At 37.4% G+C, this 18,884-nt stretch overlaps 1 protein-coding gene across 3 annotated transcripts in view; it reads right to left on the minus strand.

The window, feature by feature from the left end:
• The window catches only part of aff2 (AF4/FMR2 family, member 2), a 199,322-nt gene that overhangs the window by 42,061 nt on the left and 138,377 nt on the right, over positions 1-18,884 (minus strand). For all 3 annotated transcript variants that reach the window (XM_024283313.2, XM_024283311.2, XM_036214109.1), the window contains exon 11: positions 1,058-1,175. In XM_024283313.2, the coding sequence (XP_024139081.1) occupies positions 1,058-1,175 (118 nt within the window). The remainder of the gene's footprint in view (positions 1-1,057; positions 1,176-18,884) is intronic.

Raw genomic sequence — 18,884 nt, forward strand, 5'->3', positions numbered from 1 at the left:
TTCAAGGAAGGTAGAAAAGTGCTGTACAAGTACATACAATTTATCATAAAAGTTAATTATTGGTGGCACCTGTGTGAAAAGCCTGTAAGACATGTGGAAAAAAGTGAAAAATCACGCACAATTGCATAAAATCTACGTAATATTTCTTCATAAACTACATAAAAACGCAAAAAATGCATCATTCTCAACCGATTAAAAATTTTTAAAAGCTCAAAACTGAATTAAGGTGAAGATCCGTCAACTGAAACCCTTGATGGACATCTGTGCACATTCCGCATGTATCGCTGTATAATGTGCAAATTGTACGTAGTGGCAGAGCAACATGTTCTTAATGAACTGCTGGCGCTCTGCAGAAACTATGTCCTAGAAAACAAAATCTTTTTTGACCAAATAAATGTACTTGACTACAGTTAAAACTGTAGTCAAGTATTTGGGAATGCTTTGAAAATGCTTTGAAAATAAATAAAAAATATATTTTTTTAATGTTTACAATAAAACAAAACTTTCTTTTTTTCATATTAAAGAACATAGTAAAACTGCCACTTTTGCACTTTCCTCCTTTTTTTTCCACACTCCAAATCTTCTTGGTAATCAGGATTTTCTTTCCCTGCATCTGCATTTTCCGTCACTCTCTCCCAGCATGTTAGACTGCAACAGCCCATAAACCCAGGCAGCCATGAGCCATTAAAATAATGTGATAACTAATGTAATAATTCTGTCCTCTGCAGTCGAGTTTTATGGCTCTCAGAGCAGCGCACAGAGACGCAGGGAAGTGAATGTTTAATGTGGAGATAGTCCGGCTCTGAATGAAGTAAATAGTGGTGAGAGTGGGGGGGGGATAAAACGGAGCAATGAAATTACATGAAACTCGTATAAGATACAGAATAAAATAGAAATAAAACAATTATAAATTGACATTTATGGTACACTGGGATATAGACATATTTTTAATTGAGGCGCTCATTAATATGGCAAATGTAGCGTTTGTTCAGTCCAACAAAAACCGTTAATCTGCCCTGAAGCGCCGGCGATCTCCAGCAAACGCATGTCCTCGTACCTCTGGGGTGTTTGTGCGGGACGCCTGATTGTACTCGCTGTCGCTGGAGCTGCTCTCTGACTCGTCGGTGTCGGACTCTGAGCTGCTCTCTGATTCGCTGCTGCTCCCCGATCCGCCACTGCCAAAGAAAAGAGAGGACAGAGAAGGCAATTATTACGTCCCAACGTGGTGAACCCCAAAAACAACCTGAGCAGATTTATTCTTGGTAACTTTGATCAACAGCTGTTGAGAAATAAGAAAATAATAATAATGAAGAAAAAACCCAACAGATGGTCAAAACTTTCATCTTTGAGAGTATTTAAATCTGAACTGAAGGATGGATTTGATCCATTAAAATGCAGAAACAATTTCAGAAACAGCTGCTCATTGTCAAACGTGTTCTTCCTCCTCGGCTGAGAACCGTTTACATGAACCAGGGGAGTCCAATCCCGGTCTTTAAGGGCTGGTGTCCTGCAGGTTTTCCCTGACATTCCTGCTCGAGCTGCTGCTGATCACCTGGATCAGGTGGGATCCAATGAGAAGCAGGAGAAGATGGAAAAATGAGTTGAACACCCCCTGACATGAACCCAAATGAGTCCAAATCCACCCAGCTGGGTTATTTGCTGACACTGCAGAACTTGGATGAGTCTTTCAGGGTGACGAATTCTTGTTTATAAATCTAAGCTAAAAAAAAAAAAATAATATAAATTCTTATTAAATCGAGCAGAATTTGTATCTTGCGCTTGAGCTCCACATCTGGAAGCTGTACTTCCTGTTTTAGAATCAGCCCTCAGTTTATCTTCATTATGCAACTTAAAAAAACAGAAAACGGCCCAAATATTTCCAGATGTAACCTCAGCCCTCGAGCTTTTAATCTGTTCTGGTGCTGGAATTTCCAGGTGCTTGACTGTTTGTTTAGCCCTTCATCATCTTCATCATGTCGACTCACAGAAGAATTGAGCTTATTTGGGTTTATTAACCATTTAAGGGAAAGAAATCAACCCATCGTTATCGTAGAAGTTAGGATTTATAATCAACCTAACACAGCTGAAGTATGTAAAACATAAAAATACTGTTACAATTGAAATAAATATTTTAAAAAGGGAATAATTTGTTTTAGGAGAAAACCTGGATGTAATTGCAGGAGCCGTTCTGATGCTGAAGGATTCAGTCCCTCCTTTCCAAATCTGTTCATACTTGGACAGTTCTGTTGACTTGATTCAAGTGAGCATCAAAAAGTTTAACACAAACTCTTGTGTTGGTTTAATTTACTGGTCAATCCTGAAGGAGAACCAAATTTGCTCTGAAGCAGACTCACAAAATTAGTGTTTGAGGGCGAAATGGAAAGAAAAGTCTCCCCACATATTGATGAGACGTTTTCCAAAGGTATATTCAATTGACTAATTTGCAATTTGAAAATAGGATTTGCAAATTAGAATTCATTATTAAAAAATATTTCAATTCCTCATTACTTTTAATTTCACTTTCAAGTAGCTTAAAATTTATTGCATTTTCATTTGTCATTGTGTTTTTACATCAAATTCAAATAAAATTGTAAAAAAGTCCTAACCTTTCATTTTTGGTCTTTTTACTGCATTACTTTTAAAAAATTCTTTTTTTTTTTCATTTTTTCCCCATTTGTTATTCGCACAACATAAAAAAAAGAAAATTCATATATATATATACATACAGCCTAGAGGCACATTGCTGTATTTGTTGCACAAATTTTAAATGTGTCCAAGGATAAAGTTAAACTTAAAGGTAAAGTCCCATCAGCTGTCACGCTCTTAGGTCTGTGAAATGTGGGAATTTCAAACTTATGTGCAAATAGACACTTTATTTTTTTAATTCAGTTTTTTGTGACCACTTCTCTAGTAATATTTTCCACCTTTGATCGTGTTTGAAAACCAAGACTTTAATCATACACTATCTGCATTGTTACTGCTTAATAATGTCGCCTTTGCTTTCTTTTTTCTTTTTCATTTATAAAATTTTTCCTCATTTCACTGTTCAAGGACAAACAAAGCTTTGAATTATTTCTGAGTGTTGAAGCTGCTAAACAAATCATTTCCCTCACATGTAGACTGGACAATCATCTGCATAAAAACGATCCATTTTTGGAACACTGGATCCCTTTCAAGGTCACTAGGTAGCTGGAACCATTCCCAGCTACAGTTGGGCACAGGCGGGACTATTTGGATATACCAATTAACCGATGAAGCCTGTTTTTGGACTGTATGAGGAGGCCAGAGTTTCCGGAGAAAACCAATGCATGCATGATGTAAAACTGCACCATCGTGCTAAATTGTTCTATAGAAATCTAAAATTGAGTGGAGAAATATAAAGAACAATAGAAGTCTAACAACAAATCCCTGAGGAACCCCACCCTCTTAAGACGAGCAAAAAAAAAAAGATTTCTGCCATTTTTCATGGTAATTACAATTAAATAAACAGATAAACCTTTATATTTCTTAAAGAAAGTGCATAACTGAGGCATAGGACCTAAAATGTAATGTTTGACAGAGACTCTAACGAAATGGCCATTAATAAATGCATTAACGCTGCATCGCGAACTCCTTGAATGATCTCATCTTCCTCGGCGCTTCAGCTGGCCTGCTGTTCATCCATCCTTCCACGGTGGTTTAAATGGCCTCCTGGAGGCACCACACTTGCTTGTCCCGACTCGAGAACACACACAAACATGCTTGCACACAGAGAAATTGCAATTATGTGTAGTTCTCTTTGTGCGAGTGTGCACGTAATTTCAGTTCAAGGCTGCCATCACAGCAGGCACCAATCTGTGTGAGCAGTCAAGCAGCAAATCCATCAACTGTTCCTTAGGCAACACACACACAACCGCAGCGGCGTGTACTGTATGAATGCAGCCAGCGCCGCCGCGCTTTTCCTCCATCATTACTCATCTTTTCTCAGTCTGCTCTTCCTTTCATTTTCAATTAAATTTTCTCCTCAGGTTGCTCTATTAGAGTCCCAGAAGAAACAATAATGGCAAAGCGTCAGGTTAACCCCTTTTATACATAATTGTGTTTATTTGTGTGTGCGTTCTCAGCAGTTTGGAAGACGCTGAAGCAGCTTCAGTGCATTTTAGACAAACTAACTGGCGCAAATTAGCACAAAACACACAGTTCACACCTTAACGCAAACCTTTCTTTGTAGCTATAATTGTTCTTGTAATGAAATCTAATCCCCTTTATTCATGATCACTAAATAAGGCTGGTTCTTTGACAGCTTTACGCTGTGTTTACTGTTTAAGATCAGGCCCCTGGAAGGCATCATTGATTGGGTTTATTCGTTTTTATTGATGAGGCCAAGAGTGTTCAGCTAAAAGCCGGTGTGTTCGAAATATATCTGCAGGCAAATGCATGAATTTATGCAAAAAAAAAAAAAAGAAGAGTGCTGATGTTGTAATAAGAGCCCGGAATTAAATGACTAATGATGTTTTTGCAATTGACTTCCAGTTTATGTTGTTGATGTTTAGGAGAAACGTTGTTTATTTGTGACACATCTTTCACCTTTTGTTGTTTTAACTTATTTTTACTGCTATTTCACTTAAATCTAGGGTTGTGTGTCGCTCCCTCTCACACGATTCAATACATGATCCATAAATGAATACATAAAAGATTCAACTCACTTTGTTGTGATCAAATACAGTCCAATACTTCACCTAAATAGATAGAATCTCAATATTTACTTTTTAATTGGCATTCAAAACTATAAATAAAAATGTTTTTTTTTTTGAGAAACTTTTTTTTGTTTTTTTCTTCTACTTCTTACTAGTACTTTACAAAATATCTTTGACATAACAGCTTCAAACATAAAAATCTGACATTTGAGGTCTTTTTAAGGTTTTGGTCTTTGTGCTTAAATGAAAGTGTCATTAATTTTTAAGGTATTGTTTGAAGTCCCTCACTGGGATTTACCTTCTGCCAATTGTAATTGACCTGACTTGGTAGATTCAAGCTTTCGATTGTCTGTCTTTGCTTACATCACATTGCAGATATTAGAGAGCACAACAGGAAGTGGAACTAAAATAGCTTCCAGAAACCAATTATTATTTCAGATTTTTTTTTTTTTTAATACGTCTTTAACAGCATAATATTGTTTGAACTGTGGTTTTTAACTAATGCTACTACAGCAATTGTTCTGTATCATTTACATGCCCATTTTTTTTTTAATTACTTTTATTTATTAACCTTTATTTAACCAGGAAATCCCATTGGGACAAAAAAAAAAAACATTTTACAATGGAACCAAGAGGCGACAAAAAAAATAAATAAAATAAAAAAAACATTAAATACAGTCAGAAAATAAAACAACACGACATTTAAATCAGTTAAAAACAAAAGAATCTTTCTCTTGTTTTCTCAACTTGATGTTAAAGTCATTTACTGGAAGGAGTTCTGTGAGTTTCCACTTCTTCTGTAGCATTATCGATGTGGAGTGGCAGCAAATGTAAAAGTCCTTTTTCCAAAGTCAGTGCAGACAAATGAACAGACGACAATAAATAGTCATCCGAAGACAATCCATATGAGTCCATGGTTGCAATGTAACTACATTTTATTTTGGTAAATATGACAAATAAACTCACTACCATATGACATTCTTTATTTTTTCATTTTTATTTATATTGAAGGATTTTAATGCTATCTATTAAGCTCCTTTAATCTTCCAATGAACTTTTAGTTAAATGTAAAGATACAGTTTATTTTTTACATTAAATGATAACAATGGACCAAATGAAAAAAAAAAAAAAACTTATTTTGCTAACCGTATGACCAGCATGTATATGTCCATGAACACCTTTTATCTGCAGCCTAGCATGAATATTTGCATTAAAAAAACTCTAATTTCTGGTGAAAATGTTGCTGCTGGAAGAAGTTCTGCAGATACTGGAAACATCAAGCTTCACTAAATACTTTAAAATATTGATTTAAGTAAAAAAAATGTTCAATTGCAAGATAGATAGATAGATAGATAAATAGTCCTTTATTCGTCCCACGGTGGGGAAATTGCAGTGTTACAGCAGCATTGCAGATAGGTAAAAACAACACAGAAAAATTGCGTTTTACCACGAGGAATTTTAAGTACTAATGAAAAAACCTCAAGCAAAGTACTTCCAGTGGTTATTCATTCAGATTTATTTCCTGAAAACATCCAAACTCATGTCTGACAGCACATTTCCTTTATAAACTACAATAAATTATATTAACTTGCAAATCCAAGTGCTTCTTATTCGTACGGTTTCAAGCGGGTACGATATGATCTGATGAAGAAACAATAGAGACGGATCATTTCTTGCTCAGAGATGATCGGGCATCGTCTGCGTTTTTACCAGGAAGCTCTCTGTTTATGCAAGAATTACTGGAAGATGCAGGCAGAGATGCCGGGCAGATGGTGGAAGCAGACATATCCTGGACTGCTGTTATGTCCTTTATTGCATTAAAAGAATCTTCTGATGAGCGACTGAGGAGAAGCAAAAGTCCTTTCGGTGAGTCAGCAGCAGCTCTCTGCTGCAGAGGAGACTCATTAGGATTATTGATTCAAACTCAAAAGAGCCAGACTGTAGCAATGCCACTATATGACTCTTCATAAAAGAAAAGGAGAACAGCATTAAAGCAGTGTTATTTCCAAACTGTAAATCCTAATGTGTGGATGATGAATCTATAAAAAACACGAGGAATTCAATCCTAGAATGGACATCCTGTCTTAAAGTTCTACACATTAAATGTCTGTGGCAGAAACCCAGAAGAGTCGGGCTGCCATGACAACCTTCGTCTGTTTGCACCTGGACGAGTCCAAACTCTGCCAACTCCATTTGATTTGTTTGGTACAAGTGAGGATAAGATGCAGAACAGAGAAGTAGCTTCTGGTGGAGGTGATGTGATGATGTGGGCTGGTCTCACTCAGTGTGTCTACATGAGCTTTGGTTAACTATAGTGGTCCCTTCATGCTCCCACTGCTTTATAGAATCCATTCAGTGCAATTTTGGATTTTTTTTTTCTTAGTGTGCTTTGCATCTATAGAAAAATCAGATATTTGTTTTCAATCTATAAAACTGTACTTTTTTCTGTAAAAGTTTGAACTTTGAGAGTTCAGACAATAAGTATGTCTGTCTGAAATAAGTGTATAAAGTATGAAGTGAGAAGTTTTACAGGCTTAGAACATCTATAATCCTACTTCCCGGGTTATTTTTTCTCATGCAATAAACAAGTTTGACGCTTTTTGAATACATAAACCTGATTATCGATTGTGTGACATCAACTACACTAAGTATTTAACTTTCAAGAGACTCTAAAGAAACTGTTTTACTCATGAATGTGCCATAAACTTACAAATAAAAGACATTCCCTGTGGTCACATGACTTGATTTTTAGGCGTTTTTCCATACCAGAAAGGAGGTTCTCAGGACAGAGATAACCCGTTTTATTTAGTCTGTTTGGCTTACAAAATCGGCCATTGTTCATATTTTATGACCGGCTTTTTGCTTCTGTACAATTATCAGCATGAAGCCCAATATGGCGATTATTCTGTGATATTGGGCTATATGAATAAAACTGAATTGAATTCTTGACTTTTTAGCTTGTTGTCTTCCATCGACGATGCACACTTTCATCTGGAAAATGATATATATTATTATATACTATTCCGTATGTCCTCGAAAATGTAAGTGATCAACATGACTCGTCTAATTGTGATGCAAAAAAAAAAGTATATCGGCAGTATATCGGCACATATATTGAAGGCGAGTTGCCGGTTTAACCAGCTCTTTGACTATCAATTGAAAGAAGTGTTGAATGATTAAAAAATAATCATGGAAAATAAATTATTAATTGTGTTTTGCACCCAGTCGCAATTATATGACACCAAGTCTTTGGTATAAAAACACAGAAATGAGGAAAAAAAAGCCTGGTGCAAGATTTCCAAATTTTGCACCAAGCAGCAAACGTGCTAAAACACAGTAGCAAAAGAAAAAGTAAAAGCCCCTCCCTGCTCGTCCAGTGTAAACACACACTTAACTTTGCTTCTCATCTTTAGTCTAAACAAATCCTAGGATAAGATTCTAGTCGGCTCCGATTTATTGAGTGAAACTCGAGACGTTTATCACACCTGATCCGATGAATTTACGAGTTTTTTTTGTCCGTTTTTAAAAGAAAAAAAAAACTATTGAGATCCCTTCATCTAAATACCTCATTGTTGGAAGAGTGTTTGCTTCGTTACTCAAATCATCATCAACCTCCCGAGCGAGCCGGCCCACACAGTCAATAAGACATTTGGCAGGAAAAGCAAGGTGAGAACAAACACTTTCATGAGTCTTTATTGCTGGATGAGAGGATTTCTGGGAGGACGTGAATGTGCCCCTGTGCAGAGCGCAGAAGAACGGCGGATTGAAGTTGAATTAAGTTTGCTTGATGTTTTTGTTTTAGAACGCTTACAAGATGAAAGGTGTCTTTCGTGCAGCAAAGAGAACTCCTCAGGAGATCGAGTTTAATGTGAAGACAGAAAAAGGGACATCTATTATATTTCATAGTGTTTCATATTGTTTTACTAGAAGATGAAACAAATGGGAGCACCAACGGCTTCATGTGTTTTTTCCGGATGGGTTTTTAGTCAGATTTTACCAAGTTCTTTGGCTTTTTTCTTAGTATTCCGTGGTTGGGAAGAACGGGATGAAAATCGGACCGTATGAATGTGACAGCGTTACGTTCGACTGGTTCGCTTCCCTCCTCTTTTCTCAGGAATCAGCCGTCAAAAATAATTTAATGCTGCAGTTGGTGCCAAATTAAAATGGAGCGCCAGCTGGTGCAGACTGACAGAGGAGCTTCTGACACAACAATTCCGATACTTTTCTATGATATTCAGCTGAAGTTGAGACATATTTCCTCCAGGAGTGAGTTAGTTTGTCTGAGCGGCAGCTTGACAGATGTTTCTCTGTGTTTGCAAGTGAAGCAAATGCCAATTAATACATTTGTTAAAACTTTTAATATATATTTTTGTTTAATTGGTGATATTTCTTAACTCTTTTGACAACTTGATAATGCTTTATAAAACAAACAATGTGTACATTCTTCTTAAATCCTTTTAATGTTATTTTCGATTAAATAGTGTGAGGTTACACCTGTTAGTCTCTGGAGTTCCATGTGAGTTAATGTAACAATGCCTTCACCAATGTGTTAATAACAAAGTATCAACGTGTAACATAATATAAAAGTATTTAATAACATTTATTTAGTAGAAAAACTCGTCAGAAATCCCAGTTTCAATACATATAATTTCAAAATAAATCTTGAGTGACAGCAAAAATCATTTAACTGCATTTTTTCTTTGTAGCAAAGATTTATAAAAAGTGTGAATAAAATTGAGAAATTGCTACAAACATTTAAAGTTATTTTTGTAAATGCTAAAAAATCCTAATTTTAGAGGAACTCTGTTAATTAAAATTTAGCCAAATCCCAAAGCTTGTGTTGTTTTTTTTAAAGACATGTTTTCTGCAGAGCGGCAGCAGCTCATTAGAAATTCATCTCTGAGTTGTGGGCGGGACTAATGTTAGCCGTGTTAAAATCCCAGCATGGCTTTGTTTACATCCTCACCGCTACCTTATAGCATGTCACAAGCCTAAGCTAATGTTAGCGTAGCAAAAGGAAAAAAAAAAGTTTCTAACAATATTGGAGCTTTCCAGTCTGCCACAATCTTTTTATTGAATTTTCAAAAACAGAATTTGCATTCCACTCGATTCAGCATTTACAATAATTGTGGCGTTCTTTAGGTTTTAAATAATGTTTTCTCTTATTCATAGTCTTATTTTGACAATCCCATTTTACCCCAAGAACCAAAGTTTCTCTCCTTAAACTTTGACAAAACTATAACTAATTATAAACTAGAACAAAACTGCAAAGTAAAATGGAGGTCTGGTATGCCATCCAAAAAGTGATCAACTTTCTATTCTTCTAAAGGGTTCATATTCTTTACAATCTAAATTAAGGTTGCCACATAATTTTTAAAATATATGTAATTATTTCTAAAAGACAACTGACATCATTTGTTGACTGTTTTCCAGCGTTTGGCAATACTAATTTTTGCATGACTCAAGCTGACATTGAGAAACGCTCTTTCCCCTTTGTTATAGTTGTGTATTTTTAGAAATATACGTAATAATAAAATAATTTTGAGCAGAGAAGGGAGACTTTGGGCCGCTCATGGCATCATAAACCCACTGCAGGTATTAGTCTGCTCCTGATCCAACACGAGTTTAATAAAGAAATACTCAAAAATTCAGTTTTAACTTTCAATTTTCTTAAACGTGTCCTCCTTTATGAGAAAAGCTCTAAAAGCACATTATTATTGGAGTGAGTCTTTAAGGAATTATGGTAAGACAGAGACTAAACAAAATGTTGATATTAATGTTTAAAGAAAAAAAATAAAGACAATTTGAGCAAATAAGATTAAAAATATTCGCATGTTATAACTTGATATTTTAATTAAAAATGCAATATACATAAAAGACATTTATAACAAGATTAACATAAAGTTTTAGCCCAAATAGACTAAATACTTACATAATTAAAAAGGATTTTCTTGTAGACCCTTTGAAACAATTTCTATTTATTATTCTTCATTTACTTAATCAATTTTATTTGGTTTTTGCTTTATAATAAGAGTGGTTTCATCTAAAATATTATTAAGAATGAGTCTTGGCAATATAAAAACTGTAAAATCTAGTTTTTCATTGTTAGCATCAAGCAAGCTCATTCGGAGACGTTGCCGTTCGTCCTGAGAGCACCTGTGTCAGCGTTGCATAAGCAGCACAGATAGGACTGATAAAGCAGCTCCTGACAGATCCTCAGGCTCCAGCACAAACTCTGGTGTCTGTCTGTTTATCCGTCTGATAAAATCACAAGCACAACAGGGGAAATGAAAGCCCAACGACAAAACGACGTGTCGGTGTGATGTGTCCTGTGGGCTTCAAAAAGATCCGAGCGCCATCCGCACTCTTGAAGGCTGCAACAAAGCCGCACGCTGTGAGGCGGTTAGCGAACAGAGTGGCGAGCGCTCAGAACAAGGACGGCGGAGGTGGCTGCGAGTTCATTTCAGTCATCGTATCGGTAAAAGCGCACGACCTTAAGGGGCTTTCTTTCTTTCTTTGTGAGTTCTCGAATCGTCGCTCTAAGGGAACGGCAGAACAGACCGGAATGTCTATAACGTTCACGAACGCAGATTCTCATTAATTCTTTCCCAAATGATTCATTCATGAGAATTCACCGGCCTTGATGAAGAAAGGAGAATCTATTCACTGCTTTTTAATGCCTTCAGTAAACCTGCAATACTTCGCTGAAGCACAAAAACTCAGTTTCACTTTAAAAAATCCGTTATCCTTCATTGTAAAGCGTGCGCTCATTGTGCAACCTTGAAAAGAAGCTCAGATGTTTGTTGGTTCAGTCAATATGTAAAATATTTTTTAAGTCCTGGTCACAGAAGTGGAAGAATTTTCATAAACCACAAACTGAATGTTTGTTCGTCAGGTTTTTTGGGGACGTTCTGCATCTTCTCTCATTTTTATTGCTGAATCAGCCATTCTGCGTCTGCGTTTCATTAGGTTCATCTCGCCTTAGTCACCCCGCAGACCTCATCGACTGTCGGCCTCTCCTCGGTAATCCATCGAGTTTGGATCAAAGGAGCATTTTCTCCTGTTTGATTGAGACTTTGCATGTTCGATCATGCCCTCAGCGGAGGCCTTGTTCACCACCTGCTTGTATTGATCGTGTTGTGCACCGACGCCTCGGCTCTCCTGTTTTCTCTTCTGCTGACTTGCAGGATGCCGAAGAACTCTATCATTTATCTATTGATCAGCCCGTTTCTGATCCCTGTGCGATAATCTTCCCACTTACAACATTTTTACAGTCACGTTACAGACGACGCCGGACTCCTTCTTTGTCTGTTAGCTGCCCAACTGCGAGCGGCGGCATGAAGTGTACGCGTTCATTCATACTCTCTTACACAGGAGTTGATCATTTTGGAAAACCTTCAAATGCAGACGAACTGAGCAAAACTACTTGATTTAGTAAGATAGTTTACTTTTTTTTTTAATTAGCTGAATAACTTATTTACACAGGAGCTTTAGCGAATACTGTCACCCTTCAACTGTTTATGCAATCAACGTAATTTCTGCGGATTCTGTAACGCAGAAAAAGCAACACTTTGCTGCACTGAAGTGTTTATGCAATCAACGTAAATCAGCTAATTCTGTTGCAGAGAAAAGTGGATTGTGGCGCTTTTGCAACAGTTTTACGTCAGTCGTGTGTTAAATATCAGCGTAAAGCCAAAATAAAATCCCACTTTGAGTCAGAATCGCATTGATCGAGTAAACACTCGAGGAGTTGTGGAATGTCAATGATTGTGTGTAATTTAGGTGTGACATCTTCTGTGTTCGAGGGCTTTTATTTAATGAAACAAGTTAAAGTAATCAGAGTTTTTCACATTCCTTTATTTTTCTCAAACTCTGAGATAAATACCTGAAGTTTTTCAGATTCCATGTTTCTTGCAAGATAATCAAGTGTAAATCAAATACAAGTAAACAAGAATTAATGGCAAATCCATTCACATTTTAGTTTTATAAAGTTCACCTCACGGTTGTTTTTCCACATCAAAATAATACAAACTGCACAATATTAGAATATTCACACGTCTTTGCAAAATTCAAAGTGTTTCCACACATTGGACTGTAATGATGGTTGATCACTTTTTACTGCATCACATGTGTGTTGTCCGCTGTGATGACACTTGGTCGTTTTAAAAGATTCAGATTTTACCCATTTTTTTTTTTTTATTTTAATCACCTTATTTTTGCATTTAATACTTGAACAGAGCACTTCTGAGAAGTAGCTTGAACAATTACAACTATCATCTAGAAGAAAACAGAAATAGACTATTGAAAATATGTGATAATTAGTCATATGAGAACGTTTAGTGACTGTAACTTTAGAAGTTTCAGAGCTTTCGAACGTTTTTGATCGTATGTGATTTATATCTCAATTAAAATCTTCCGAAAATTAAAAACAATCCTTTTCTTCTAAAACAATTGTAGCAACATGAATATGATGAGTATTCGTAACAAGCTCACATCAATTGTATCCATTTATTCATTTTAACATCACTTTTTCCTACAGTTTTGCACCTTGCAGACGGTCTCTTGGCAGTTTAATTGTCATTAAAGCTGGTTTGCATTAAAGGTCCACTGTGTTTTTGGTGTTAACATGTTATGGCAGTATTTTTTTTTTTATGATTGAGGACATACATAAAGAAAATTAAGCTTAAAATTGCATTTTTGTTGTAAACCTGGAGCAGACACAAAAATACAGTTGGGAAAAGCTTGTAGATGTGACGTAGAAGCTTCAATGGCAAGGCACAAGCTCTCATCTGTTCTGATGCATCCACTTGTAGATGACTAGATCCACGTATGTCTTTATCTGAAGTGGCTCAAAACTGTACGGCTGGATAGCTTCAATGTTGCTCACCATTTTTGTTGCACTGCTAATGTTTGTTGGGGTTTTGAGGGGCTGTAAGCTAGCAGGAAAGCGTTCAAAGAGGATGGATGACGGGAAGAGGGGCAGGCTGGCTTCACGCAAGCAGTCTTGCCCACAATTTCGAGGCAAATTTCTAATAAACTACTGCCGCTCTGCAGAAACTATGTTCTAAAAACTGCACCTTCTCAATTAAAAAAAACACTGGGAACGTTTTTAGAATAAGTCAAAACATGATTGATGTGAAACTTTACGAACACCAAACTGGAACAGCATCATAAACAGCATTTGCTCGTTTATATTGTGTCAAACTTAGCACACAGTTTTTCTGCTGCAGCATTTCCTTTCTTCAGATGCATCCTTTCCTATTAAGCCAAAGACCTTGATTAGGTTTAATTACAGTTAATTATTCCTACCTACCATCTTGGACTATTTTCAGTGAGGCAGTGATGTGGGCTTCTCTGATCCTCCAGTTTGGACTCTCTCACCATTAATTAACACTCAGAAAATCAACAGGAGGAAAATCACGACACAATAGATACTTGCACATTTTTGACACGTTCCGCTCGGTGCAAAGCAGAATTGATCTGCCTCGAATGACAATGGAGCTGATGGCTCGAAGCCAGACGAGAATGGGAAGGCTTTAATGGCGTGGGGGGGACGGGGGTGGCCCAGGTACTTGTACTTTCTTACAATAAGTGAAGAGAGGACGAGAAAGCATGTAAAATATGTGTAAAGGTGTTGCAGGAGTGTGAAGTGATGTTGCAGGAGGCCATCTGCGCTCAGTTCATCTGTCGTCTCATCATCTGCCTTCAGTTCGCTGCTTCTGCTTCCACTTGGCAGAGCTTCCTGCAGCACAGCTGGCTCCTCGCTCTCTCTGCCCCCCCTTCCTCCATCATGTTCACCTTTATGAGCCTGCTGGAATGTGTGTGTACGCGTGTGTTCACCTTGCATGGAGAAACTTTCATTTCAGTAAGTACACACTGATATAAAATATATGAGGCTGCGACTACCTTTGACAAAATCACGGCAGACATTTATGATCGATGGTTGTTTGTGGCTCCTGGATATGAAAAATTGTGTCCTTCTTTATGGTTTCACCTACTCACAAGTTTCTTTGCAATGTGTGCCTCTGTGTGTGTGTGTGTTTGTGTATGTTTTACAGTGTTTGCCCGCGGCTGCACTGTGGGGAAGGCTATAATGGGCCTCCATTTGCACATATGTAGTGTGCCGATCCCTGCGGTGCCTCAGTCACTGTTTGAAGAGGTCTTTCACATTTGAACTCGCCGCACTTTAGCACATTGACGAGCTGCAACCGCGCCGCGTGTGACCTGCCAACACGTCTGTTGTTGATCAGAACGGAGAGCCACTTATGGCCAAGATGGAACTATTAAATGTGATCTCGATATCCATCAGGTTCAACGGACAACTTTAAACTGAAGGTAGAAGATGTGTGATACGATGCTATTGTTTCACGTATTGACATTAAGACTTCTATCCTTTGTGTAATTGGCGATAATCATAAAGTAGATGTAATACTACTAATACACTATGTGTCCAAGAACGGGCTCTTAAATGCACTTTAGTATATGGTGTTGACACTGGAGTGTTGTTACCTGATACTGTCCAACAAATCCCATAAAGCTTGCATCAGACATTTTCTTTGACAGCTCTATTCCCATATATCAAATTGAATTGAATTGAATTGAATTCTGGGCGAGCACAAACCCCATTTATTAATTTCTTCTTCCTGATCAATTGGCACTTTGGTGAATTGAGAAAGCTACCCATATGTCACTACCAAACCCGAGTCCCTGATTGGTCAAAGTTTCAATGGATTCAATGGATGCACCTTTTGTAAATAGAGTTCGAAAACGGACTTAAAAACTTGAGTAAGTAATGCCTGAATGCGAGAATCTTGAACGCGGTAGCATGTATGCACGCTTACAAAGACTTCTGATTGAAATCGGTCGCTTGAACGCGTGTTGCCGAGTGCGGTGTGAACGTAGAATTAGGTTCAAGCTTCCTCAAGTCTGGAAGTTAGTTTTGTTTGTCTCAAAAAAAATAAAAAAAAATGGTGTGTTGAGCAAAATCATTGACTGTATACAAGAACTGGACCAAGTGTATGTGACATCATCCATAAAAATGGCTTACTTATGGTTCCAACAAATTTAAGTCAATTCAGTCGCCACTTTTTCGCAATATGGATCCCACCATGTCTTTATAGCATCTTGGAGCCAGATGTCGTCAGTACATACTGATAGGCCCAGATCAGTCTGAGTCATCGTTTCTATGGCAACCACTCTCGCCATCAGGAATGAGTTTGTTGGAAGACCACACCCCTATCACTTGAAAGTGGCCAATGTGGAATCTGTCCAACCATTAAAACGTTGGGGCCAGCAGACAAATGGAGGCATCTGAGCAGGTACTTCCACCAGAGGGAGGGCTCACTCAGTCCAGTTCTCATATACAATAAATCAGCAAAACAAAAAAAATGTGGTATGGCTACACTATTCTGAATGTCTAGAGGGCCAAGTGGCAGGTGATTGGACAGAGGGGTTGATGGGAAGTTTCTCTAATGAAGTGCTCTTCATGACTGTCTTTTAATCTGCAATGAGCAGCTTTTGCAGAGAGTTTAACACAACCGATAAGGCAAACGTTCAACATTGTAAAGTTCTAACACATGAAATGCCAAACGATGCATTAACTTTTTCAGTTCATGATATTGAAGAACAGTACGAATCACTTCACAAGCTCCTGACTTAATGCCCCAACATGTTGTATTCTCACATAGGTTGAAAAACTTTTAATGGTTTTCACTTGTATTTTGTTTAGTAATTGTCTTATAGTTTTATTGCAAACAGTAACATTTTTGTAAATATTAAAAAAATATATCAGAAATATGAATTCCTGCATTTCTTTTTCTTTTTTTTAGCTCAGTGTTTCTGTCCTCTGTTCTAAAGAGCCACAGGAAAGAACGTGTTCTTTGCCCTGACGTTCTGTTTCCATGGATAAACGCCTTTAACTCGGTCGTTTCTGCGCCCCAGTAAAAGGCTTTCTTCATTTCACCGCAAAAGAACAAAGAACGTTTGCCTTAAATTATCTGAAAAACCTGCTTCACATCTACAGCCTGAAAGTAGGAAGTCTTTAAAAATGAGAATGTCTGTGAAATGACAGGTGAAATGTTCAAGAAAGGCAGCGAAGAAGTTCTGTTGATTTACAGTCGAGCTTTGAGATTCACTGCAGAGAAACTGAGAGCTAAAATAAAGTTTATTCCTTAACTAAGCCGAGATTCCTTCTTTTGTGACAGAAATATTCCTCGTGTTTTTGCACTGATGTGACTGACAGCAAACGGTTTAATATCTGATTTGAAATGCAAGCGCATCCATTTTTACTGCTTTCTACTGTATCGAGCGTTTGACCTGGAGGAATGCCATCAATGCTCACGTCAGCGCGGATTGACTGAATCCAACAGATCTCCGGTTCTCCGTTCTTCTTCTGTGCGGACAAAACTGGAGTCTAAAAACCGTCTAACGTGGCGGGATAATGGGCGGTTTTAGTGGTGAAACAGAAGGCTAGCGGCTGGAACGTGGATGAGCCTGTCAGAGCCCGTCTGTGCGGATGGTGTGAGGAGTGAGACGGTGCGTGTTGTTTCCATGGGGGATATAGCCGGTGGATCGCTCGCAGCATCTCCAGTCCCAGCGCCCCTGCAGGATGTGTGTGCTCTGCTCAGTAGATTGGGCTGCTGAGTGAATGGGCTCATTAGCGGTAGCAGAATAACACATGGCCTGGGGCGCACGCAGACTTTCACTCCAACTCCCCCAAATACACACACACAGTCGCTGCTTCAGACATGCATACTAATGCTGTCAGATTGTAAACAGAGCAAGCCTCGTTTAAAATGATGCGTATATTTTTACACACCAGTCGAGGCTTTAAAAAACTTCCAGGGAAAACAAGCTAATGAGAAACTGATGTTGGTGTCAAAGTCAGCTGTTTGCAAGAATTATTAGCAGCTAACATTTTCACCAGTGAACGAGCGGCTGACATCTTCCTCCGCGGACAATCGTAAGTGGCTCGAGCAGTTCTGATTGCTTTAAAATGTTCAAAGCAAAGACAAAAAAGGATGCAAGAAACTTCACAAAAGTAGATTTTTTTAATGAAAAAGTGTTTCATCTATGGCCCTCCTGGAGCTTAGGGGGCAGCCTAGATTCAACAGAGGAACAGCAGGAGACGTTAAAACTAGAAGCCAAAAAAATGACCTCTTTCAAAGAAAACCGAACTTCAGTTTTCAGGCTGAAGCAGATCTATAGCTCTAAGAGCTGCTTATAAATATGAAAGTTTTGATTCCAAAATGGGGGAAACAAAGTCTGACAGAAAAATCTTCACGTCTACTTTTATTTTTTGATTTACTTTGATGATAATAATAATGATAATGATAATAAACTGTATTTATAAAGAACTTAAACAGACAAAAGTGCTTTACACTGACTGAAGATTAAAACATTTAAAGAATCAAATAAAATTAGATTAAATGTGTACAATGAAATGCTTATAAAGTGACATTATAAAAAAAACAAAAACACATCACAAACAATACATTAAAAAGAATAAATAGAATGTGTTATGTTAAAAGAAAAAGAGGGAACCTCTTCACTGAGTATTAAAAGCCAAGTAAAAAAAAGTGTGTTTTAAGAGATGATTTAAAAACAGGCAATGATGAAGACTCTCTTACATGAATTGGAAGATCTTCACTTTCACACTGCACTTTTAGGGGTGAACCCTTTGAAATGTCAAATGTCGTTTAACAACTGCTATTTAGAAAAAGTCTGCACTTCTTCACCATGTTTAATGGGTTCGTTTACTGGTGAAATTTGGTCAAGAAATGCAAACAACACCACCAACGTATGTTTGTTTGTTAAGAGCCTGGACAGTGTTAGACACCTGTTAGACCTGGCTTTTTTTTTTAGATTAGAGAACCAGCCACTGTTGGAGGATATATGGTATTTGAGTAGATAAACTAGTCAATTTAACCCACATCTGAAGAGAAAACATGATTTTTCTTTCTGGAATAACACAGGAAATGGCACCAGCAATAAATGTATCAAACACTCTTTGACATAATCGATCAATTACACGATCAATGTAAATCAATTGATTCTGTCATGGAGAAAATCAGCTTTGACCATTATGCATGTTGAATCATGGTAGAAATATAGCTACAGTCATGTTTTCATGCCTGTATTTATTGTGTAAAGAACCATCTGTCAGTAGAGAGAGGCGAGGGCAAAGGATTGGTTTTAATCATAACTTAA

This window comes from Oryzias melastigma, linkage group LG10 (genome assembly GCF_002922805.2).
Source record: "Oryzias melastigma strain HK-1 linkage group LG10, ASM292280v2, whole genome shotgun sequence".
NCBI classification, from domain to species: domain Eukaryota; kingdom Metazoa; phylum Chordata; class Actinopteri; order Beloniformes; family Adrianichthyidae; genus Oryzias; species Oryzias melastigma.